At 38.8% G+C, this 23,736-nt stretch overlaps 4 protein-coding genes, 1 long non-coding RNA gene and 1 other non-coding gene across 13 annotated transcripts; 5 read left to right on the top strand and 1 right to left on the bottom strand.

Moving 5' to 3' along the window:
- Positions 1-2,771: 2,771 nt before the first annotated feature.
- LOC111810958 (small nucleolar RNA Z247) lies at positions 2,772-2,911 on the bottom strand. The gene has a single exon (XR_002817473.1). It is a non-coding gene; the product is annotated as a small nucleolar RNA Z247 (small nucleolar RNA).
- A 772-nt stretch (positions 2,912-3,683) lies between these two features.
- Positions 3,684-5,903, top strand: LOC111792082 (uncharacterized). Its single transcript, XR_002814732.2, has 2 exons — positions 3,684-3,781; positions 5,493-5,903. It is a non-coding gene; the product is annotated as an uncharacterized LOC111792082 (long non-coding RNA).
- A 1,519-nt stretch (positions 5,904-7,422) lies between these two features.
- On the top strand, positions 7,423-11,852 carry LOC111788949 (uncharacterized). 7 transcript variants are annotated; one of them, XM_087120091.1, is made up of 7 exons: positions 7,423-8,002; positions 8,251-8,499; positions 9,515-9,613; positions 9,706-9,840; positions 9,949-10,421; positions 10,770-11,383; positions 11,475-11,852. In XM_087120091.1, exons 3-7 carry the CDS (start codon positions 9,604-9,606, stop codon positions 11,581-11,583), a joined length of 1,341 nt encoding a protein of 446 aa, XP_086976217.1. In that variant the 5' UTR covers positions 7,423-8,002; positions 8,251-8,499; positions 9,515-9,603; the 3' UTR covers positions 11,584-11,852. The 7 variants fall into 7 exon arrangements, with proteins under 7 accessions (XP_086976217.1, XP_023525323.2, XP_086976072.1 ...); XM_023669555.2 differs by having other exon boundaries at positions 8,402-8,499; positions 9,706-10,421; XM_087119946.1 differs by having other exon boundaries at positions 8,255-8,499; positions 9,706-10,421.
- A 146-nt stretch (positions 11,853-11,998) lies between these two features.
- RGF8 (root meristem growth factor) lies at positions 11,999-13,721 on the top strand. Its single transcript, XM_023669598.2, has 4 exons — positions 11,999-12,378; positions 12,470-12,537; positions 12,749-12,812; positions 13,330-13,721. The coding sequence occupies exons 1-4, from the start codon at positions 12,276-12,278 to the stop codon at positions 13,473-13,475; spliced, it is 381 nt and encodes a 126-aa protein (XP_023525366.2). The 5' UTR covers positions 11,999-12,275; the 3' UTR covers positions 13,476-13,721.
- Positions 13,722-14,046: 325 nt separating this feature from the next.
- LOC111790168 (uncharacterized) lies at positions 14,047-17,433 on the top strand. Of its 2 annotated transcripts, XM_023671042.2 has the most exons (6): positions 14,051-14,483; positions 14,581-14,684; positions 15,696-15,793; positions 16,242-16,459; positions 16,938-16,987; positions 17,082-17,433. In XM_023671042.2, the coding sequence occupies exons 1-6, from the start codon at positions 14,114-14,116 to the stop codon at positions 17,121-17,123; spliced, it is 882 nt and encodes a 293-aa protein (XP_023526810.2). In that variant the 5' UTR covers positions 14,051-14,113; the 3' UTR covers positions 17,124-17,433. The 2 variants fall into 2 exon arrangements, with proteins under 2 accessions (XP_086985709.1, XP_023526810.2); XM_087129583.1 differs by lacking the exons at positions 16,242-16,459; positions 16,938-16,987; positions 17,082-17,433 and having other exon boundaries at positions 14,047-14,483; positions 15,696-15,797.
- Positions 17,434-17,537: 104 nt separating this feature from the next.
- Positions 17,538-21,755, top strand: LOC111808835 (Prolyl oligopeptidase family protein). The gene is given in 12 exon segments (XM_087129577.1): positions 17,538-17,911; positions 18,045-18,211; positions 18,313-18,532; positions 18,606-18,760; positions 18,763-18,825; positions 18,828-19,042; positions 19,135-19,269; positions 19,359-19,487; positions 19,578-19,984; positions 20,067-20,283; positions 21,002-21,195; positions 21,309-21,755. Coding segments are annotated over 12 exon segments (2,472 nt in total). The 5' UTR covers positions 17,538-17,552; the 3' UTR covers positions 21,520-21,755.
- The last annotated feature ends 1,981 nt before the right edge of the window (positions 21,756-23,736 follow it).

Raw genomic sequence — 23,736 nt, 5'->3', positions numbered from 1 at the left:
TATGGCGGACCTCAATCCCAAGAAAATAACTCAAAATACCAAGATCCTTGACGGCAAAATCATCCTGAAGCTGTGTAAGAAGTTTCTCAGTAGCCGTAGAAGATGAGCTGATGATAATAATATCATCAACGTAGATGAGAATATACATCTGAATGCCCGTTTTGTTAAAAATAAAAAGAGAGACATCAGCCTTTGAAGGTGTAAAATCCAGCTGTAATAGTTTGGAGCTAAGGCGAGAAAACCAGGCACGCGGAGCTTGTTTAAGGCCATAAAGCGACTTATCCAGCTTGCAGAGATAACCAGGGTGTTGAGAATCCACAAATCCAGGGGGCTGCTTCATATAAACATCTTCATTAAGAAGGCCATGAAGAAAAGCATTTTGAATATCAATCTGCCGAATAGCCCAACCACGAGAAATAGCAAGAGATAATAAGAGCCGAATGGTAGTGGGCTTAACAACTGGACTAAAGGTATCATCATAATCGACGCCATACTGCTGTTTAAAACCTTTAGCAACCAGGCGTGCTTTGTAGCGATCAATAGAGCCATCTGGCTTTTGTTTGAGTTTGAAAACCCATTTGCAATCAATAACGTTAAGACCAGCACGAGGAGGAACTAAGTGCCATGTCTTATTTTTTTGAAGTGCCTGAAATTCATCATTCATTGCCTGACGCCAGAGGGGATGCTCCATAGCAGTAATATGTGAAGTAGGTTCAGAGGCAGAAGACCGAGCTACAAGATATGTTACTGTTCCATCTGTACGCACCTTGGGTTTTTTGATATTGTGCTTCAATCGAGTACCATACGGATGAGTAGTAGGTGCAGGATCCACATTTGAGGGGACGGCCGTATCAGCCGTTGCGAGGGGAGCAACCGATGCTACAGCAGTTGGTTGACCAACGGCCGAGGATTCGACCGGGCATTGCGCAATATCATCTGCTGGCGGAGAAGCCGATGCCTCAATCATTGGCGGAACAACCAACGCCGATTCGAATGGCAGCGACGCGGAGGATTGTTGCGGCAATTCCGAAGCTGATGTAGACACCAAATTTTCTGCATCCAAAGAGTTAGTAGGCCCAGACATATGCATGTGATCATTCTCCAAATTAGTACTGCTATTACCCAAATGCAAGGTGCACAAATCAGGGGCATTATGCGTCGACTGCATGATTGGGGAAGAATTAGGTGAGGCTCTCTTGAATGGAAAAACATTTTCATCAAATATGACATCTCTAGACATATAGACACGACCAGAATCGGTGTCAAGACACTTATACCCTTTATGTGAAGAACTGTAGCCTAGAAAGACACATTCCTTTGATCGAAAAGAGAGCTTTTGTTTGTTATAAGGACGAAGATGAGGCCAACAGGCACACCCAAAAATTTTTAATAAGGAGTAATTTGGTGGGGTATGAAAAAGAAGCTCTAAGGGGCATTTTTTATCGATGACACGAGTAGGAAGACGATTGATGAGATATGTGGCTGTAAGAAACGCGTCGTCCCAAAATTTAATAGGTACATGAGCATGAGCTAGAAGGGCTAGGCCAGTTTCAACAATATGACGATGCTTGCGTTCAGCAGACCCATTTTGTTGATGTGTGTGAGGGCACGAAACACGATGACCAATTCCAAGGGAACGAAAAAATGTGTTATGAATTTTCTGATATTCCCCACCCCAATCAGATTGAACCCACTTGATTTTAGTATCTAGGAGGCGCTCAACATGAGCTTGGAATTGCAAAAATATACGAGGAGCTTCTGTACGATCATGCATCAAATAGATCCACGAAAATTTACTGAAATCATCAATGAAACTAATATAATATTTAAAACCCCCAACAGATGGAGGTGCAGGGCCCCAAACATCCGAAAAAATAAGTTCCAAAGGTGACGAAGACCTATGGGAAAAACTAGTATATGGTAATCGATGACTCTTTGCTAACTGACACGCATTACAAACTGACAAAGATGACTCACTAGCACACGAAATATTATTTAGACGCAAAATGGATTTTATTACTTGAGATGAAGGATGTCCAAGACGAGCATGCCATTGGGCGTGAGTAGTAGATCTGCTCACCAAGGCGTGCTTGAGATTATCGACATCGGATGGCTTAATAGGATAAAGACCAGATTCACACCTCCCATTTAGGAGACTTTTCCTCGACTGTCGATCCTTTATAGAAAAATGCCAAGGATGGAATTCAAAAAATACGTCATTATCACGAGAAAATTTATGAACAGAAAGAAGATGTTTGGAAATTTCAGGCACATGCAAAATATTACGCAACGCAAGAGGACGAGTAGCAGTATTAATTAGAGAATGACCAGTATGCAAAACACGCAAACCTGCTCCATTGCCGACTTGAACTTGTTCACCTCCATGATAACGTTCACGCACAGCGAGACGATCCAGGTCACTGGTGATATGGTCCGTAGCGCCTGTGTCGCTGTACCAATTTGGGTCAATCTTGTAAGAGGAAGTAGCCGCCAGTGCCGTAGGAGGAGCAGAAGAAGGTTCATCTTGATAGGACTCATCCATCCTATGCCAGCAGCGGATAGCAGTATGCCCCACTTTGCCGCAGATCTGGCAGGAAGGACGAGCAGAAGGGCCACGACAATCACCAGCAGGACGAGAGGGTGCATAACCTTGAGAACGACCACGACCGCGATCCCTACGCCCACGATTCTTCTGCTGACCACCACGACTAGCATAATTGGCAGAAGATCCAAGATTTAACTGAAGTTCAGCCTGGTGTTGTAGTTGGCGAGCTTCATACGTCATTAGATGTGCAAACACATCATCAAGGGTGAGGGCTTCACTCTTGGTAGTCATTGAGGTGACGAAGGGATCATAGTCAGGGCCAAGACCAGCGAGAAGATACGCGATCACATCATCATCCTGCAAGGCAGAGCCGGCGGCGGCCAGCTCGGTGGCTAGCCCTTTGATCTTGCAAAAATAATTTGCAGCAGATTGATCTCGTTTCTTGGACGTGGCAAGCTCAACACGAATCTGAGTAGTGCGAGCACGAGTTGACGATGAAAACATCCGCTGCAGGGTATCCCACGCCTCCTTGGACGTAGTAGCGGCAACCACATCATGAAGAATCTCCTCAGACATGGAGGAGAGAAGGCCGCTAAGGACTTGTTGATCCTGATCATACCACTGATTATAGGCCGGATTAGAGACCAGCTCAGCACCAGCAGCAGTTGAGGAAGGGATCAGCTTGGCAGGTGCAACATTGGTGCCATCGAGGTAGCCCATAAGCTTCGTACTCCGTAGGTAGGGGAGGAGCTGGGCACGCCATATGATGAAGTTGTTTTTGGTTAGACGAATTGTGACAACATGGTGTAGAGGGATTGGATATTGTTTAAGGCCAAAAGTCGCCATGGTAGTTGAGACGGTGTTGGAGATGGTGGATGGAGAGGAGGAAGAAGACATGGCGAGGAGTTTAAAAAATAAACCTTGGCTCTGATACCATGTTAGATTGAATGGCACGATGACCTATATGGGTCACGACCTCATGTATTTATAGATGCGTATAATGAAGATTACATTCCAAATCTATGATTTGGTAACAAACCATAAAATCATAGATTTGGTAACAAACCCTTCAAATCATAAACTAGTAAATCTTAGACTATTTTAGTATATACAGTTATGATCTATTTTAGGTTTAACAGTTGGGTCTCTGCAGCTGAGGGGTTCAGTCGAAACTCTCGGAATCATGTGGCACATGCATGTCCAGCTTCATTTCTAGTTGATTTCTCGATGACCCAGGTCGGTAATTTGCAATCTTGACCTTCTAAGAACTCTTTTGTTTTGAAATATCAAGTTTCCCGGTTCCAATTTGAGAATGAATTGAAGTTTTTAGGCATTTTGGATAGTGAGAAATATCTGTCTGATGAATTGACTTTCTTGTCTGTGTCATTTGCTTGTTTGCATCAATGCAAGAGGTGCTTTGGCTTCGAACCTAATACATGTCACTAAGAAGAATGCACATAACAATTTGTTGTCAACCAATGAATCTTCATGTACATGTATCTGCTACAACCAATGAATCTTCATGTACATGTATCTGCTCACTCATACATGTACCTATAAGTGACTCTTCTCGAACAATGGTGGTTTCAAGGGCTTCGTGAATAAATACACGTTTTGCTCATCACTTCGATAAAAATCGAGCTCAACAATGCCTTATTTACACAAATTACTCAAGAAATGAAACCGAACATAAATCTAGTGCAACACAAGATTTTTAGACAACTTGATAGTTGACAAATTATCTAGATAACAACGGAAGTGGGGAGTGTCACAATAGGCCGTTTCCTTGAACATCACTCCTAAACTTATCCTGAAAACACTTCTTGAAGTGCTTTTGTGATCATTCATATTCATATCACCTGCATAGTAATAGCCATTGGATTCTCCATGGACCTATTTATCATGCTAACATCATTTATGATGTTTGGTCTTGTTGAGGTAAAGTAATTATTATTAACCTCTCGTCCTAAAACATCTTTGTGTAGCTTCAAACCCAATTATGATGGAGTTTCAAATGTGCGCTCATCCACTTTAAAACATTTAAGCACCCCTTTGAGAGCCAATGATAAGATAAGAAATCAACTACAAGGGGGGTAAGATTCGGATTACCTTGTTGATCGAATATCTCAAGACAAGAACATTGTTTGAGATTCGAATCACTCCACAAGCAAGATCGATCATGTCAAGCTTGAATGATTCTAGTTGATCAAATATCTCAAGACAAGAACACTTGATTGAGATTCGAATCACTCCACAAGCAAGATTGATCTTTTGGTTCATATCAGCCTATTTCTTCTAATAGATAAAGTTGCCAACTACCGTTTGAGTAACTTCTACTCCAAAAAATGAGAAATATCTCATTTGACCAAGATCTGTTATTTAAAATTCTTCTTAAAAACTTCAAACATTCTTTCATTATTGCGAGTAAGTACTAAATCATCAGCATGCAATTGAATGAACCTCCCTTTTCATTCTTCACCTAAAACGAATCCCATCTTTTCAAAATGTGAATTAATGCTAGAGTACTTTGCCTTCGGAGCTTGATTCAGAGCTTTCTTCAACCTATATACTTTATCCTCTTTTATCTTTCTACATCAAATCATTTGATTGCTTCACTTACACTTCTTAAAGCTTTCCACGTAAAAAAGCCAACTTCACGTCAAGTTGATAGATAGCCCATGATTTCTATGATGCAAGCGAGATTATAAGTGTTATAGTATCTTGACGATGAATAGTCCCTCATAGGTACATTATGAGTAGATACATGTACATGAAGATTCATGAGTAGATAATACATGCATTCTTAGTTACATGTATTAGGTTCATACATGAATAATAATGTTTAATTAAGTACATGAATGACATTGGGGAATGTCCCAAGTTATCTATATATGTGTGTGTCGGCACTCAATGAAAAATGAAGAACGTAATTCTGCATCCTTTCTAGTAATACAAAGTGCTCCTCCCCGAAAATTCTACCAAGCATATACAATTCACTGCTTACGGTCCCAGAAGTCTCAACAGACAAGTGGTTCGGACATCCATGTGCGAGCTAGTTAAGGTCGTGAGGTTGTGACAGGGACAGTTAGCCTCAAGGTACGTCGTGTTGAGGTATTTTTACTATGTTGTGTACTTACAAGGTATCGACGACCCCGAAAATGCTAATGAAACGAATCTTTAAGGTCTGGATTATCATTTAGTTATATGTATTGAACTTGGTTATAGAGTTGCAGGCACATTTGCTTTCTATTCTATTATCTATCAACATTGCCTTTGAATGTTGTAAGGGAAGGAAGATCTTGAGTAGGAGTGGAAAATTGGGTGGCCGACCGGCTCTGATAAAATGGTCTCTTGTGTTCTTGTTTTTGTCCTTACTCATTTGAACCCATCTCTACTTCTATTCTCTGTTCCTGTCGTTTTGCAGTATTAAGGTTGCGTTTTGACTATAAACTCCAAACACAACATAATCTTTGTCTCTCTTTCTTCCCTTCCCCCTTCCTTACAGACAAACAGACAGACAGTTGTTCATGATGTCTTCTTTCCCATGGATTCTCTGAGGACCCTACGCCTACATTTCTTGCTCCTTTTTTCGCTTCCCTTTTATCATGCCTGCCTACCTTTCCAATCCTAACTTCATTTTAGGTTCTTTTACAACTGCTCGGTCTCTGTTTCCGATCGTTCTCAGTTTCATATCCAATATTTTTGTCGTTAAGTTGTATCAGGTCAACACTTAAGTCACATTGTGAGATCCGAAACGTTCCTTTTAAGGGTGTGAAAACCTCTTCTTAGTAGACGCGTTTTAAAATCGTGAGGCTAATGATGATATATAATGGGCCAAAGCGAACAATCTAGTAGTAGACTTGTACTGTTACAAATGGTATCAGAGCTTGTCATGGGACGGTGTGCTAGTGAGGACGATAGGTCCCCAAGGGGGTGGATTGTGAGATCTCACGTTCGTTGGAAAGGAGAATAAAACATTCTTACAAGGGTGTGGAAATTTCTCGCTAGTAAACACGTTTTAAAACAATGAAGCTGATGTCGATAGGTAATTGGTGAAAGAATGTTGATTGAGATGTGAAGAAGGAAGCTACTCAACACAAGCCACATGGCTCATGAGAATGCGTGGACATGCCACATCATGTGTCAATTCTCACATGCATACGTGTCATTTTATATTACAAATTTACTTAAACAAATAGTTTCCATATAATACTATTTTATTACTAGGTTGGATCATTAGAAACGATTTGCGTGAAACAATGCTTTAAAAAATTATCAAACAAAATTTTCCCAAAGAGTTTAATTAATTAATTAATAATAATAATAATAATAATAATAATAATAAAAGTTAGAGCTAGCGAAGACCTAAATGTAATCGAATAATAACTTCAAGTGACAATCAGACAAATATGTCAATGGAAATGGTTATGAGATAACTTTTTTTATATAAAAAAAAATTCCACGTGGATATTCATCATATCATATTTGTAATATGAACTTATTTTACTTTTTAAACCTTTATATTTCTCCATCCTCCTTTCACCCGATAATCCAACGGGTTCAATTTATTGGTTGACATTTTTTGGTAAAAAAAATTAAAAATATTTAATGCTTGTAACCAATATTAGTGATACATTAAAAAAAAATGACAATACTTGTTAAACGAACACAACTCTCCACAAAATGATGTTGTCTACTTTGATCATAAACTCTCATGACTTTGCTTTTAGACTTCCCAAAAGATCTTGTGACAAAGATAATACACAATCATTCTCTAAATTAGTTGATGTTGATCTGATGCCTCCCCTTAATAGGCTAATTCAAATCATGTTCTTGGAGTGATCATATAAAAATGGGGAAGCTATTGAGAATCCCAATGCCCAAATCAGAATGATAGCAAAGAAAAACGGACACACAAAAACATAGAGAAAAAGGGGGGGGCCGCTTCTGATCCGGAAACCTGCGCAGAACAGAGGTTTCGGGTAAAATCCAAAGAGACGAGGGAAGGAAGCAGCAGCCGAAATCAAGCACATTAACTCCAGCCTGGTAGAGGACTCTAATCGCACTCCCAAGGAAACAACTCCGTCCAGCTAGTTCCCCCTGTTCTCACTTTGGCCGGCAAAAAAGAAGAACCGATTAACAAAAACAAATATAAATTCTCCGGCGGTTGCTTTTGGAGTGGTGGAAATGGAAACATGTCCGGTTTTGACTTTGGAGCAAGAGAAAAAAGCCCTCTAGGGTACACTTTCTGACATGATTGTCAGCTCCAGAAAAGGTGTCTCTCAACAGTTGATTCTCGGTTAATTTTAGATGAGGATGGTCTAATCAAATCAAGCTCTCTCCAATTTTACCGGGAGTGACTGCAGGAGGGTATTCGGGATTGCTGCTCAATCGATTTTAAAAAAGATATATCACAGCGGCTTCTTCGGGATTGGAAACCAGAATCAATCGTGTTAGGTAAAACAAATTTTTAGCCGCTCTGAAATTTGAATGTTGTGTGTATGTGTGAGCGTGAGGTATCATTCTTTTTCGTTTTTCCGGGAAAATATTTCCATGTTTGGGGAGATGGGAAGTTCTTGAATCTGGGTTTTAGTTTTAAAAAAGAATTTAAAAAGGGTTGGAGAATGCATGGGAGTGCTAAAAAACAACCCATTTTACTAGCCGTTCACTTCCCCCTTATTAATTGCAGAGAGAGAGAGAGAGAGAGAGAGAGAGAGAGAGAGACAGTGGCTTTCATGGTTGACCTTCAATCAGTGAAACAGATAATAACAACTCATTTCTCCCCCTCTCTATGTCCATACCCCATTTATTCCTTCTCTCATCTGCCTGTCGTAATAATCTTTGATGTCTATTCAGGCGCCCCTCTTCGTTTCTGGTTGCTTTGGGGGGTTCTTCTGTACAGTTGCTGTAACATATTGTGGAGTGCATTTTCCTCTGTTCCTCTAGGCCTCGAGGTTCTCTCCCTGTCTTGCATCTTCACTTCTCTTTTCTTGTTTCTGTATTAACTGATGTGCAAGGGATTATAGTTCCTCAATCATTCTCTTATGTTTTCTTCTTGGCTGTTTCAGAGTCTCATAGTTCCACTTCATGCTTTTTTTCTCCATTTATATTTAACCCCTTTTGTTTGAAGCACAAACTGGACAACCTCTCTTCCATGATCATGGAGAAAGGAAATTTGGGATTTCCCTTTTGTAGCTCTTATATAAGTCAACAGATGTAGCATTTTTTTAATGGGGTTAATTAGATCTGCTTTGTTAGTTAGATTTCTGATTCATACCATGATTTGGATTCTCTCTCTTGATTCCACCCAGCAATGCACAGAATTGATGAATTCCTATATGGGTTTTCTCTCAGTTCTTTTGAATTTTTTTTCAGCTTTGTTTGTAGTTTTCTGTTTCTAATTTTGAGATTTAACTTACAAGATGGTCGGATCTAATTGGGACTACCAGACAAAAAAGGGTGGTGGGTACTTTGAGAGGGGCCGATATCGGATACACTTCGATTTAATATTTTGATTTGGGTTTTGTTTTTCCTTTCAGATTTAAGAAGTTTTCATAAATTCAAAATTTCTGTCTTTTTGTATGAACAGGACACTGAAATTCCATGTGTACAGGTTATTGTTTAGGGTATTTAGTCTACCCCTTGGAAATTAAGTTCTTAACTGGATCTCCCTTGCGAGGTAGGATAATATATTAGAAAAGCACCACGAGTTCTTGATTCTAAGTAGTGAAAGTGATCGAGTGGCTTCTTTTTTTTCCTTTCCCTGCTTATAGTCAGTGGAATGATAATCTTGTTTTTTGACTTCTGGGAACCATTGCTACGAAAACTTTCTAATTGTGACCTACAACTTAAAAGTTAGCCTCTTTTATACTTCTTGAGCTGACCATCTGCTATGTAAATTGATAATTTATTGTGTAATTGTACGATGGTGGAAGGTTTTGACTTAGTTTTTTCACTTTACTTTTCTAGCCCATGAATGACAGACTCCAAATATAGCCATACCAAGCCAACTTTGATGCATGTCTTGACAAATTCCATTTGAACAGTCCATGTGAATCATGAAAGTTGGTAAATCTCATATTCTTCCCCTTTGCCACTGCCCATAAAAAGTCAAAGAAAATAATGTTTTCCTTGGGATTTATATTTTATTTCTTTTACAGAGGGCGAGCCCGTAGTTTCCCATTCAGATGCTAGCCCCAAGTTTATTCCCAAGTCTTTTGAGTGTGATAACGATGCTCTTGATTCTGGTGGGATGAAGCTTGAAGATCATAAAGATTTTACAGGTCTTCTCAAAGGTAACGAGGATGCCAATCACAAGAATACTGTTGTAGGTCTTGATGATCTTAATGAATTTGACGAAGTTAAAGCCTTTGTGCCATCACTCACTAATTCTTCTAAAGTAGACTTGTTTGAGGAAGACTCGGAGTTATACATGGAAAAGAGTATTGTTGAATGTCAACTTCCTGAACTCATAGTTTGTTACAAAGAAAACAGCTGCAATATTGTGAAGGACATTTGTATTGACGACGGAGTACCTTCTCGAGATAAGCTCTTGTGTGGTAGTAGTAGTTTGGATGAGAAGGCTGTCTGTGTCATTCCCCCTCCTGAGGAAGATTGGAAGGACGAGTTGGCAAGAACGCTAGAGGAAGGAGATATGTTTGCTTCCGACAATTCAGAGCATTCGGAATCTTTTGGCAAAAAGGATTCACCCAAACAAAGCGATTTCGAGGATTTGGCTAGAACACCCGAGGCAGAATATGATGTGGATTATTTTACTGACAATGATATACTAAATCTTCCAATGACAGACTTGTTTACAGAGAGCGTAAAGCCAATGACCAACAATAAGAATGAGCCTAACCCTCAGTCTGAACAGGTATGTTTTTTCTTTTGGCATAATGGATGTTCAACCAACGTCAAAAACATGTGTCACTGTCTTTAGTTGAGACTTTCATTACTGTTCTTGTTTCTAGCTCGCATTATCATTCGTCGAGTGTTATGCACAATTAATTGTATGGATCTCTTGGAGCTCTGGACGTTGTTATCAGTATGTTAGTTTAAAACTCTCTAGTTGTAGCCAAAGAATGTTGGGGTGGGGGTTGGCTATGACTGAAACTTTTAATTTGAGTTCTTGTTGGCTCTTTCAACTATAGTCATGATGTAATTATGCTTGTGGGAATTGTGTGTGTTAGAAGGTGACTGTATTTTGTTTGTTCTCATGCAGGTTTTTATCGAAACTACGAGTTTGGAAGTCCCTGTTTTGGCACGTGTAGCTGAAGAATCTTATAGTGACACCAGAGAAGCAATATCAGAAGTTGCGTCTTCAGATCTAGCAACTGAAGAGTCCAAAAATAGCGATTCTGCGGAGGATATATCATACAGTAGTAAAATGGACAGAGGAAACATTACTTTTGATTTCAATTCTTTTGCATCCACAGCTAGTGATGGACTGGAGCATTGTGATAATGGTGACTTGAACTCTTCAGCTCCTTCGACCAGTGCCTCGGTGGATTGCCTAGAGACTAGCAGCTCCAACCGCTTAGCTTCAACTGACAAATGTCAAGCACATTGTTACGATTATAGTAGTAACCCGAAACGTATGGAGTATGAAGACTTGCTACGAGTGGAATATGAAGACTCACATAAGGCAGAAGTTGGGAATTCTGATAGTCATTTAGTTTCAAGCCAAGTTCAACATGGCGTAGGTGAAGCAAGTGTCTCTTCTATGGTATCTTTGGGGAGTCTGTTGTCCAATTCAGGCCATATAGGTTACTCCGGCAGCATCTCTCGTCGTTCCGATAGCAGCACGACCAGCACCCGTTCCTTTGCCTTTCCCATGTAAAACTCTTGATATCTCTTAATGTGTACATATTTCTTCTAATCATTATAGTCCGGAATTAATGGGAGCAAAATGTTTATCTTCCTGCAGATTACAATCCGAATGGAACAGTAGTCCTGTTAGAATGGCTAAAGCTGATCAAAAACATCTACGGAAGCTTCGGGGTTGGAGACAAGGCCTTCTATGCTGTAGATTCTGAAAGCTTCTACTAATTTATACCCATAGGTTTAGTGTCTAAAATAGGCATTTTACCCAAGTTTTTTTTTCCTGCCGAGTCACATGAATATAGTCAATCTCTACCGCTTTACCTTCATTTATCAGGCTCTCTTTCATATGCAATATCAACAAGTTCTTAGAATTTAAGTTTTCAAAAAAAAAAGGGCCATTTCTGCTCAACTTACAGAGAATGTTTACATAATGTAAGGCCATTTTACAAGATTAGCTGAAATACATGTTTGTTGGTTCGAACACTGAGTGATTATAAAAATGAAAAGGCTGCAGATCAACATTGTTTTACTTGTTCTTAACCAGCATGGTGACTGTAAAAGGTCTCAGTCAGTTGGGTTGCGCCCTTATTGGCTTGCCCGAGTGTTTTCATGCTTTAGCTAAACCAAACACAACGTGAAAGAAAAATAAATTTCTTAGAAAGAAAAGCCTTTGGTTGGTGGAGTGGGAAAAACTTGTGGTGCTCAACACTGCTATAGAATAATATATAAACAAAAAAGTGACTGCGTATAGTGGTGACAAGAGTTACCTGAATTGTGTAAAGCCATCCTCCCCAAAAGTGAACAATAACATATTGTTTTCCTCTTTCTCTCTCTGTTTCTCTTTGTGTATTATATATATTTGTTTGGCCACACACATAGGCAGGAAGTCTTATACTCTTAAGATATGGGTTTGATACTCATGGCCATGCTTTGCTGTGTTTCTCTATTGATTCTCTCGGTACCTTTTGCTTCCTCGCATGCTCTTGACCAGTCTTCTCCCTTGCAAGGTGTGTATACTCAGTCATGTCTCTCTCCTTCTTCTACAGTTTGTTCTTGTTCTTCTCCCTGAGAATAATGGAGTTATTTGTGATCTTGCAGCAACTGAAGCAGTACATTCTCCTCGTCTCGTTTTGTCAAGGAAGTTCAAAATGTTGGAAGAAGCGAAGGTTTGTTTGAGAATGCTTTTGAAATAAGTTATAAAAGAACATTACGAACATAATCATAGAGTCGGTTTGGAATGACTTTTCGAATTATTTGAACTAAGTTTTTCATTGTTAATGTCCAACTCTTCTAAACCATCTGGGCATTGTTCTATCTGTGTTCTTTCTCTACTGTTGAAGTTGTGATATATATCACTGATGATGTTCCTGGAAACAGGTTGTTGAAGCTCACGGATTCCAAGCTTCCAAACAAGAAGATGAGCTGAAGGAAAATGTTTCAGGTATGCAATTTCAAAGAAAACCCAAAAGTATGCAAGTTCTTAAATAACTCATTCCTGTCATATCTGTAAATCTTGCCAGTTCTTTGACTAAAAACTGCTGCAACATTGATTCCTTGAAGATGGAAAATTTGTGGGCTTGCCATTTTTGAGTAACAATACATTAAATAAATGTACTTTCTTTTTCACATTTTTGATACATATCTTCACTTTCAGATATTTCTCCTGCCATTTTTGTTCTCAAATCACTTCCTGAATATCATTTGTTTTGATTAGTTGGCCTTTTACTTTAGTCATTCGTTCATCGTGTTCGTCCCATCAATAAGCGGTGTAATAAGTACATTTTAATTATCGTTCATTATGTTGTCATATCAATAAGCGGTCAGAGTTTGTAGATTGAATTTCTGTCTAAAATGAGTACATGTCAATTATCGTTCATTGGGTTGGAAGTGAATATTTGGTAATATTTTTTAATGAATGCATTTGAGATATGGTATTAATTTAATCGTCATATTTACAGGTCAGGCTTATAAAAGGGAGGAAAACAAAGGGAAGGGGAGAAAGTGGGGGAATGTGGCCGACATGTCGTCGCGGTTTTTCACAATGGACTACGCTCACATAAAACGGCGCCGTCCCGTACATAACATGTCTCGCCAACGTCCTTGAAGTTATCTCAATTTCTAATCTAACCCCTTCATTTCTTTTCCTTTTCCAATTTTAACCCAAGAAAATGAAGGATTTGCATTCTTAGCCCATATGTTATGGCCGACAAAATGGCAGACTAGTTTAGAGGCTTACTATAATTAAAATTATTAAATTAGAGGGACCCACTTGGAGGTCTGTGGATGTATGTAACTATCATTTCTCTATTAAACAATAGTTTAATTCAAAACATTATTTTAATGCTTCTTTTATTTAATTATATTTTATTTGAGCAAAAAAAAAAAAAAAAAAAACATGTTTAATAATTTAGCGGGAAAATAAATGGGCCGAAGCCCAAAAAGGACAATCCGATTAATTAATATAGCGGGAAAAGAAATGGGCCGAAGCCCAGAAATGGAGAGTCCAAATAATTAAATTAGTAGGAAAATAAATGGGCCTAAGCCCATAAATGGAGGGTCCAAATCATTTAAATTAGCAGGAAGGTAAATGGGCCAAAGCCCAAAAATGGAGAATCCAAATAATTAATTTAGCGGAATAAAGGGTTGTAAATGTAAATAAAGCGTGTACCGGTAACGATAGTGGACGGAGCAGAACAGAGAGAAACGAAGCAAGAAGAAGAAGAAGAAGAAGAAGAAGAGTCAATGGAGGATTTATGGAAGAGAGCGAGATCGTTCGCAGAAGAAGCGGCTAAGAAATCCCAGACCTTAACGTCGACCTCCACACTCTCCGAATTGGTCTCAGAAACTGCCAAAAAGTCCAAGGAGCTCGCCGCTGAGGCCTCCAAGACTGCTGATCTCATCAAAACGGTCGCCATCAAGCAGGCCGATCACCTCAAATCACTCAACGTTGCCGACATTATTCCTCCTCAGCTTTCTTCCATTTCCATTCCCAATTTATCTGCTTCCTCGCCTTATTCTCAGTCCGAGCTTGAAAAGTTTTGCCTCAACGACGATCTGAGAGAATTTGTGAGTGGCTTCACTCCAACTACTTTCCAGAACTTTCCGATCCAAGGTAGGAGCAGTTTTGGTGAATGAGATGGTCAATTTTTGGATTGGTAATTATTCTATATGCGTAATTGATGCGGATTGTTTTTTTATGATTAATGTAGACGAACCGGAAGCGTCTGACGTTGCGGTTACAGCCTCGAATGTGCGCAAGGATCTGACGGAATGGCAAGAACAGCATGCAACGTTGGTTCTCACCAATGTCAAGGTGAAATCAAAATGTTTCATATCCTCGTAATATTAGTTAAAACTCAATCAAATCATGTAGCATCTGGCTAGAATTTCTTGTTTCTAGTGATTTGTTTCTTTGGTTTCCAATTGTTTATCATTCTGGGGATATTGCGCTGTTCCCTTTCAAATAAAACTACATTTTTTAGATAATTGAAAAACATACGGTTGAATACGGTGGGAACCAAGCCGAGTCCTTCAATTCAACTAAATCACGATTCGGCTGAAAACTTGGTTTTTATTTTCTGTCCATTGCTTTTCTAAATTTATACTTGATTTTTCTGGTTCTAAACCTCATTTGCATCATTGCAAATATCTTCGTTCCGAAATAAAATTCACTCTTGCTACTTTCAAAAGCTATTGTTGAATATGCTTTTCAAAATCAAAAGTCTGGCGTCCAGCCTTTTCTGTATATTTAATTTGTGGTGGTGCCTCGCACATGCTAAGTAGAGATGGATCTCATTCTCTTAAACGAGAACTTGTGCGACAAGCAAGAATTGTGAAGAGGCATATGGGAGAAAGAACCGTTCTTATGTTAAACAATGGAAACACCACAACTTGTTGCCTTTTCACTTTGGTGGTCTTCATTTCTCCCTTGTGAAATGATGAATTGGACTGATACAATTGCTTAATGCTTGTTCCTTTCATATCAATCGGTTAACGGGTACCAAGTGGCCTTGTCTTAAGATATTTGTTAGTGTTTGGAAATCCAATTCTTGCCTGTGGTAATGCCGAAAGCTTGAGAGATTATTTCAAGAATTTTAGTTACTGTTGATCCTAGATGATGCAGAAATGTTACCCCGGACCCAGATGAACACATAAATTTTAGCTGCACTTGATTCATCTGTCAGTTCAGAGTTGTTAGCTTTTGTCCAGGTTCATCAGCAACAGTAGATCATCGAATTCATTTTAACTGGATAGTCATAATTGAATCGTATTTTCATCCAAATACAATTTAAAAAAACGCCCTTATTTCTGATTTCTTTTTCAGGAAATTTCAAGATTAAGATATGAACTATGTCCGAGAATTATGAAAGAAAGGATATTCTGGAGGATATATTTTACACTTGTTAGCAGTCATGTTGCTCCGTAAGTTGCATTTCTTTTAATTGAAGCTCCTTCCGCCCAATCTTAAGATCAATCTTGAATGCTTCGTTGTTTCTTATTGAAGAAATATGCCACCACATGCTAAGCATCTAATACAGTGTTTCTATCATGTTGAGAAATTTAATTGTCGACTTCATCACTATGGAAGATAGTTTCTACCAAACCCTGTTGTTGTATGCACCAATTTGGCTTACATATATAATACAAGGCTTTTTTTTAAGAAAAAACACGTGATTAATACATTTGAAGGTATAAGAATTTTAGGAATCATGAAAGTTGTACTATGGTGGTATAGCCTGACATAATATACCATGTAGAATAGGTATCACACTGACAAGTGAACTGTTGTCAGGTTGCTGCATCTAATTTCATTTTCTTAACTTATCATCAAATGAGTCTGGTTTACACCCTCAATGGTTAAAATATACAGATACGAGAAGAAATACATGGAAGAGATTAAGCTGAAATCTGAAGAACAACGAAAAGCTGATGATGAAGCCAAGCAAACTCCGTCGGTTGGAGCCTCTGAAAAAGTTGAAGAGGCGGAAAAGAACCTGAAGGGTACAGCTTCCAAACCGTCGTCTGCTGATCAAGACTTGGATACTTTTCTTTTGGGAGATCTTGAAGACAGTGACGCAGGAGGTGCAGGTAAATTTAAATCCTCTCGAGAAGGGGGGCACCCCAGATTCTAGACTTTCTTTTTTCTTCAATGGATCGTAGCAAAGTCTATTAAGGAAAAAACTCCTCCTCCTTTCTTTAGAAAGGCAGTCTCGAGAAAGTGGCACAAGAGGACCTGACAACCTCTTTCAGGTTGATCCTCCTCTGAGCCGAAGTCCCTTATATTACCTTCCCCCGAATCCGATTCATTTGACGATTTAACTAGTTTCGGTCTACACGCTACTCTCCTTGGGGTCTTCCATCAGCAAACTTCTTACCCCAGAATCCAGTTTAGTCTCATGGTGGGGACCTTTTGAAAATTACCATACTCAAGTAAATGGATGCACTGTCAACTGCTAAAATACAGAATGGGCGAAAACTAATTCCTGTCCTCTTAAAATGGCCGCTAAACTACGCTAGCCAGCCCCTTCTGAACTTATATTTATGTTGGTTGTCATTTCTTTTCCAGATGATGGTGACGAAAGCTTCGATGGTGACTTCGACAAGATTGAAAATTCGGTCAGTTTATGCTTCCCTTTTGGTCTTCCCACATAGTCACACTATGCCAGCTCCCAATTTTAAACTAATCTGCATACTTCATGGCTGCATACAGGATGTCGAAGAAGAAAATTCCAAGGCAAAAGCCACAAGTTAGAACATAAAGCACAACAAGAAGAAGATGCAACAGGGAAGATGAGGTTTTTAATAGGATCATGGCTTGGCTTCCATGACAAAAAGAACGGGCTGTTGAGAAGAAATTCGTGGTGAAATACTAAACGAGAAAGTGTATTACAGGTTGTTTCATTCCCAAAAACGAGAAAGGAAGAAGAAGAAGATTGTTGTTTCTAAAAATATCATTAAATTCTATTCAATTGTATAAACAACACTGTCATTGATTGATGGGGATGACTGGTTTTCCCTTGCTTGCAGTTTATACAGAATTTACAGATCAATTCTATTTTAAAGTTGAGTGAATCAAACAAATCTTCCAAATTTTGGTGTTTTTTTTTTTTTTTTTTGGGGTAATCTGCACAACATTATATATGAATGCAATATTATTACTGCGCCGCCATTTTCAATCACCATGGCTCTTAAATCCCTGCTAAAACCCACTACAAAATCCATCCTTTGTTCCTCCATATCGTCTTCTTCGCTATTCTCCTCTCTCTGCAAAGAACGTATCTTCTCACTGCCTTCCGAATCCCCACCTGCTGCTAAAAAAGTTCCTTTCACTCACTCAGTTCATGGCATTACGCTACAAGATCCCTACCACTGGATGGCCAACACCGCCGACCCTGATCTCGCCGACTACCTCCGTCGAGAAAACTTGTATGGCGAAGCTTTCATGGCCGACACTCAGATTCTGCAGCGCCGGCTCTTCTCCGAGATGACGAGTCGAATACCCACCAAGGTTTCCACTCCTCCTGAGCCTTGGGGACCCTGGTCTGCCCTTTCTCCTCCCTCGAAATGTGTTTCTTTTTATTTGGTTTCGCAATGCCTCTTAGCGTTTTCATTGCGTTAAGTCTCTTGATGGTCGGCCATGGTTGAACCTAAATGTATCGTTCCAACTGATCAGGTTTTACTACCAATACATCCCGGAGGGGAAGGAATACCCAGTTCTATGCCGCAGGTTACAGAACGAGAAAACCAATTGGTTAAAGAAACTTACCCAATTTGCTAAAGGAAATTCTGGGAAGCAGGAGGAAGTTTTACTTGATTGGAATGAAATTGCTAAACAATATGGTAAGTTTTGTTCATCCAGTTAATTTTCATTTTCATTCATACTTAGCTATCAGAATTATGACACTTCCTTAAATTTTACGATGAGTTGCTCATATTTGCAGGCTATGTTCATGTGGGAACTTGTCGTGTTTCACCAGACCACAACTTTCTAGCATACACAGTTGATATTACAGGCAGTGAACACTTCATGCTTCAGATTAAAGACCTGAGAAGTGGACTGATGATTCCCAAGTTACAGGAGGGAGTTGTAAGTTTGGCTTGGGCGGAAGAAGGCAGGACACTTTTCTACACACAAGCAGATGAGAATCAGAGGCCTTACAGGCAAATTTCTCTCATCATTCTTAACCTTCTTTTCAAGAACTTCTTTACCTAACATTTACCTGACATTCGACAGGGTTTTCTCCACAAAACTTGGATTCAGCGACACCGAAGAAGATGTCTTGGTGTTTGTTGAAAATGATCCCAACTATTGTGTCGACATAACGAGTACGAAAGATGGGAAGTTCATAACCGTGAATTCGAACTCGAGGACTTCTTCTGAGGAAGGTTCCCTTTTTTCAAGAAGATCTTAATTAAGCCAGCTTTAGACTTTTATTCTGAAACTTTACTGGTTTGTCAACCCAGGTTTATATTATAGATGCTAACAACTCGTTAAGCGGTTTGCAAAGAATACACAAACGCATTCCGGGTATTCAATACTTTCTGGAACATCATCGTGGTTTCTTTTATATCCTAACAAATGCTCCTCTTGAAAAGAAAGGGGATTGTTCGAAGGAAGATTATTACGTAGCTCGATGTCGAGTTGAAGATATCAAGTCAGCAAATTGGCAGGTTACTTTTATGCTCGACTTGTACCACACATGATATCAGCGCTGCGCCCCTTTATTTATCATCGTTTTACTCGTCACGTGTTTATATTTTAGGATATCGTCCTTCAGAGCGAAGATTTCAGTATACAGGACATGGACGTTTTTTGTGGACATCTTGTGCTTTTTGTCAATAAGAATGGTGTTCCAATGTTATGTTCAATCAATTTGCCTTTAGATGCTAATCATAAGGTATGTGTTTGTCTTTCTCTGCTTGTTCTATTGCTAAATAAGCTGCATAACAAATTTTATATATCATCTCATATCTACTTGTTCTGTAGCATCGTTTGGAGATCGAGAAACTCGACCCATGGTTTTTCCCTCTTCCCTCAAACTCCTGCAGCGTAGCTCCAGGATCGAACCATGACTTCACGAGCTCGTTATACCGTGTGGTGCTTTCATCTCCAGTGGTATTACTTTATAATCTTACATTCGTGCATATTCATAGAATCTCTTAGCATGTACTTACTGAAGTTTCGGTCATTTCTTGGAACTACCAGATGCCTGATTTGATTGTTGATTATGATATGTCTAAAAGGGTCTTCTCGATCATTCAACAAGAGGAAGTAGAAGTTAAGCATGATGTTAAACTTAAAACATATCAACCAGATGCGTCAGATATCAAGAAAGTTTCGCAAAACAAAAGAGAAAACTTCGAGACTCGTGAATCCGAAACTTGGAAGGACTTTTCTGATTCATACTGTTGTGAGAGGAAGGAAGTTATATCACATGATGGAATCAGAGTACCCTTGACCATATTGTATTCCCCTTCGACTTTTCAGAAAGGACGGTCACCCGGAGTTCTACAAGGGTATGGAGCATATGGTGAGGTTCTTGATAAAAGTTGGTGTCCTTCTCGCCTGAGTTTACTTGATCGTGGTTTCGTGCTGGCATTTGCAGACATCAGGTAGTTTTTATCGTTATAAACAGGTTTTTTGTTTCGTTTTCTTGCATTGAAGCTTAGTTTAGAACCTTGATTGGGTGTGCAGAGGAGGTGGTGGTGGTGATTCTTCATGGCATAGAAGTGGGAGTGGGCTTGATAAACAAAACTCAATACAAGACTTTGTCTTTTGTGCGAATTTTCTCATTGATAATGGCTATGTTCATAAGGATCGGCTGGGTTCCATTGGATACAGTGCAGGAGGCCTGCTTGTTGGAGCTGCTATCAACATGCATCCTGACCTGTTTGGAGCAGCCATTTTGAAGGTTAGTTTGAGCCATACACTTGCTTACTCATTGGTCTTCACATCTTGTAAAGTAGATAGGAAATGCATCTTGAAAGACCATCACTAATGTCTTCTCTCTTTGATACTACACTGCAATATCAGGCCTCTCTAATGACATTACCATAATAGCCCAAACCCACCGCTAGTAGATATTGTTCACTTTGGCCTGTTACGTAGCGTCGTCAGTCTCACGGTGTTAAAAATACATCTGTTAGGGAGAGGCTTTAAAACGCCTCTGTTAGAGGCCCAACGTTCTCGCTGGCACATCGCCCAGTGTCTGGCTCTGATACCATTTGTAATAGCCCAAGTCCACCGCTAGCAGATATTGTCCTCTTTAAGCTTTCCTTTCAAGGTTTTAAAACACGTCTACTAGACAGATGTTACCACACCCTTGTAAGGAATGTTTTATTCCCCTCTCCATTCGAGGTGGGATCTCACAACAGGAAGCCCAGAAAGGAAAACCCAAAGAGGACAATATCTGCTAATGGTGGGCTTGGGATTTTACAAACGATATCAGAGCCAGCCACTAGACGGTGCGAGGCACTGGTCCGAGTAGGGCTAGACCTTTTCCATAGTAGACGCATTTTAAAACCTTGAGGGGAAGCCCAAAAGTACAATATTTGCTAGCAATGAGCTTGTTCGGCTGTTATTGTCATATATTTAGTTATGGCGACTAAAGTTTTGGTAATATTTTTCAGGTTCCGTTTCTCGACATATGTAACACGCTACTAGATCCCAGTTTACCACTCACCATTCTCGACTACGAAGAATTCGGAAACCCAGAGATAGCAATGCAGTTTGAGTCTATCTTGAGCTACTCTCCTTACGACAATATCTCCAAGGGAAGTTGTTATCCTCCAATGCTTGTCACAGCCTCATTCCGTGATGCAAGGTAAATTCTTTTCTCCTTTCAACTGCTTACACTGTTATCACATTTGCATATTTATTTGTTCATGCTTCGATTCCGATAAACATATGCTGGAAACTGTTGAACGTCATCCTCAGGGTTGGAGTATGGGAAGCTGCCAAATGGGTGGCAAAAATCCGAGACACGACATGCTCTCGTTGTTCGACTTCTGCAATTTTGAAGACCAATATGGTTGGAGGACACTTTGGTGAAGGTGGTCTCTATGGTGGATGTGAAGAGACAGCTTACGACTACGCTTTTCTCATCAAAGTCCTCGGAACTTCGGACCGGGATTCAACTTTTTCGTAATGGTAAGGAACGAGGAACCCCTACTGTCTATTCATTGATTCTTCCTTAGATATATAAACTCTGGCATCCAAATACTTCTGATACGCTTTTCTGTGTAGAACACATTGATGTTGTAGTCCGTCCTCCTCATAAAGTGCCAATTTTTCAGTTTTGGACTTGTAAATTGACCTCTAGGTAGACAAGGACATTGTTCGGTTCAAGTTCATTGCTAGCAAAGATTGTCTTCTTTGGGTTTCCCTTTAAGGTTTTAAAATGCTTCGTTCCCCTCTCTATCCGATTGTGGGATCTCACAATCCACCCTCACTAGGGCCCAACATCCTTCCTGGCATACAGCCCGATGTCTGGCTCTAATACCATTTGTAACAACGGAAGCTTACTTCTAGCAGATATTGTTCTCTTTGGACTTTCTCTTCTAAGCTTCTTTCAAAGTTTTAAAATGAGTCTATTGGGGAGAAGTTTCTATCCCTTCATAATGAATGTTTGGTTTCCTTCTTCAATTCTATATTTAAACTCGAGATTAATATTAGAAAAAAAATCTTTTTTTTTTTATCATAAACTTTGCTGGTTATATCAATTTTAATTATAAATTTTTAATTTTATTAATTTAAACCATAAACTTGGTTGATTACATCAATTTTAACCCTATTAACTTAAATAAATGTATCAATATATTCTCATTATTATATTTTAAATTAGGGTTATTTCGCATAATATTTCTCTTTAATAGAGTACTTGTATGCTTAACTGTATTGGTTTCTTGTTCCTTTATTTTTCATTGGTCTCGTGCATAATTTTTCCTCCATTTGTTGCAATGGGCACGCGCCTTTTATAATCGACTGAATCTTTGTCCCTATTTTTCTAGTATCGATGTTGCTTTCATATACCGTTAACAGGGTTGAAAAGGTATCTATTGGTGCCACTTTGTCCATTAACATATTTTTTCTTATTCTCGCTTGCATTTTAGCCTAACTCAAACTTTTCACCATCGAAATCGACAGAAATATCATGGGCGCCACCGTCACTTTGATCTTCATCACATTTGTTATTGTGGGTTGTCATAGTGCAACTTATTGATGGTTTGAATTAATCAAGCTAACCAATTAATATTTGAAATATATATTAATTATGGAATAAATATTTTATTTTATTCTCAAGATTTAGTTAGTTTACGAAGTTGATATCTTTAATCCCAATTCTATTTCTCATTTTTAATTCATTGTTTTGCAGAATAATAATATTTTCAGATCTATTTACACTTTATGAGTATGAGATATTATGTATATATTAATCTATTTTTATTGAAGAATTTAGATTTAAGAATTTCAGAAATGAAGCTTTGAAGGGAGAAAACCGTGAGCTAAGGTTGTCTTGTCCACGCCGGGTGACACGTGGGAGGATAGTACCAACACGTAGGACATAAAATTTTAGAAGGAATTACAAACAAGTAATATTGTCGTGTCGTGTAGTGTCTTGTATTGGCATTGGTCATCGTGCCATCCGGAAACTGCACGTGACTCGTTCATGCGTGGACGCTGACTCAGCTGCATCTCCATTCCCATTGGTCAAACTCTCCGACACTCTTAACCTCCACGTGCCCCTTCCGTCCCTTTCTATCCTCAAGAAAATGTTCCCATCACACATTTATTCATTATCCATTTATATAATTAAACATCATCTTTCAAATAAAATAATTTGACGAAATTTTTATCATTTTAAAAATATAAGAATTAAATTATTTTCAACTATCCCTAAGAATTGAAGGCTATTTCATTTTTTAATTAAAAAAATAAATAAATATTGCCAGGTGGGTTTGAACAGCCAGCTGGCATGCCAAATATAAAATGACAGTTTCTGAATTATAAAAAAGCCAACAAAATTATTATTATAATAAGAAAAAAGCAAAAGCAAAAGCAAAAGAAGGTTTGAAAGATAATAAAAGGCCATTTTGCAATCATATTCTCTCCAATTCTTTTGACGAAATTCATTTTAAAAAACCGCTTTTCATTCACTGTTTTGCTTATTCTTCCGGGGCTTTTTGGTAATTGTATCTATTATAAAATACTTTATTATATTACTTCATATATATATATATCTTTTTAATTTTTGTAAGTCTTCTTTGTTCTTTATTGATTTGATTTGATTTGCTATGGCTTCCATCTTTTTATTTTATTTATACTTTATTTAGTTCTTATAATTTAATAAGATTTTTAAATGATG

Source organism: Cucurbita pepo, chromosome 1 (genome assembly GCF_057944985.1).
Source record: "Cucurbita pepo subsp. pepo isolate OVF chromosome 1, ASM5794498v1, whole genome shotgun sequence".
Taxonomy (NCBI): domain Eukaryota; kingdom Viridiplantae; phylum Streptophyta; class Magnoliopsida; order Cucurbitales; family Cucurbitaceae; genus Cucurbita; species Cucurbita pepo.
This window is presented reverse-complemented; position numbering and strand designations above follow the sequence as displayed.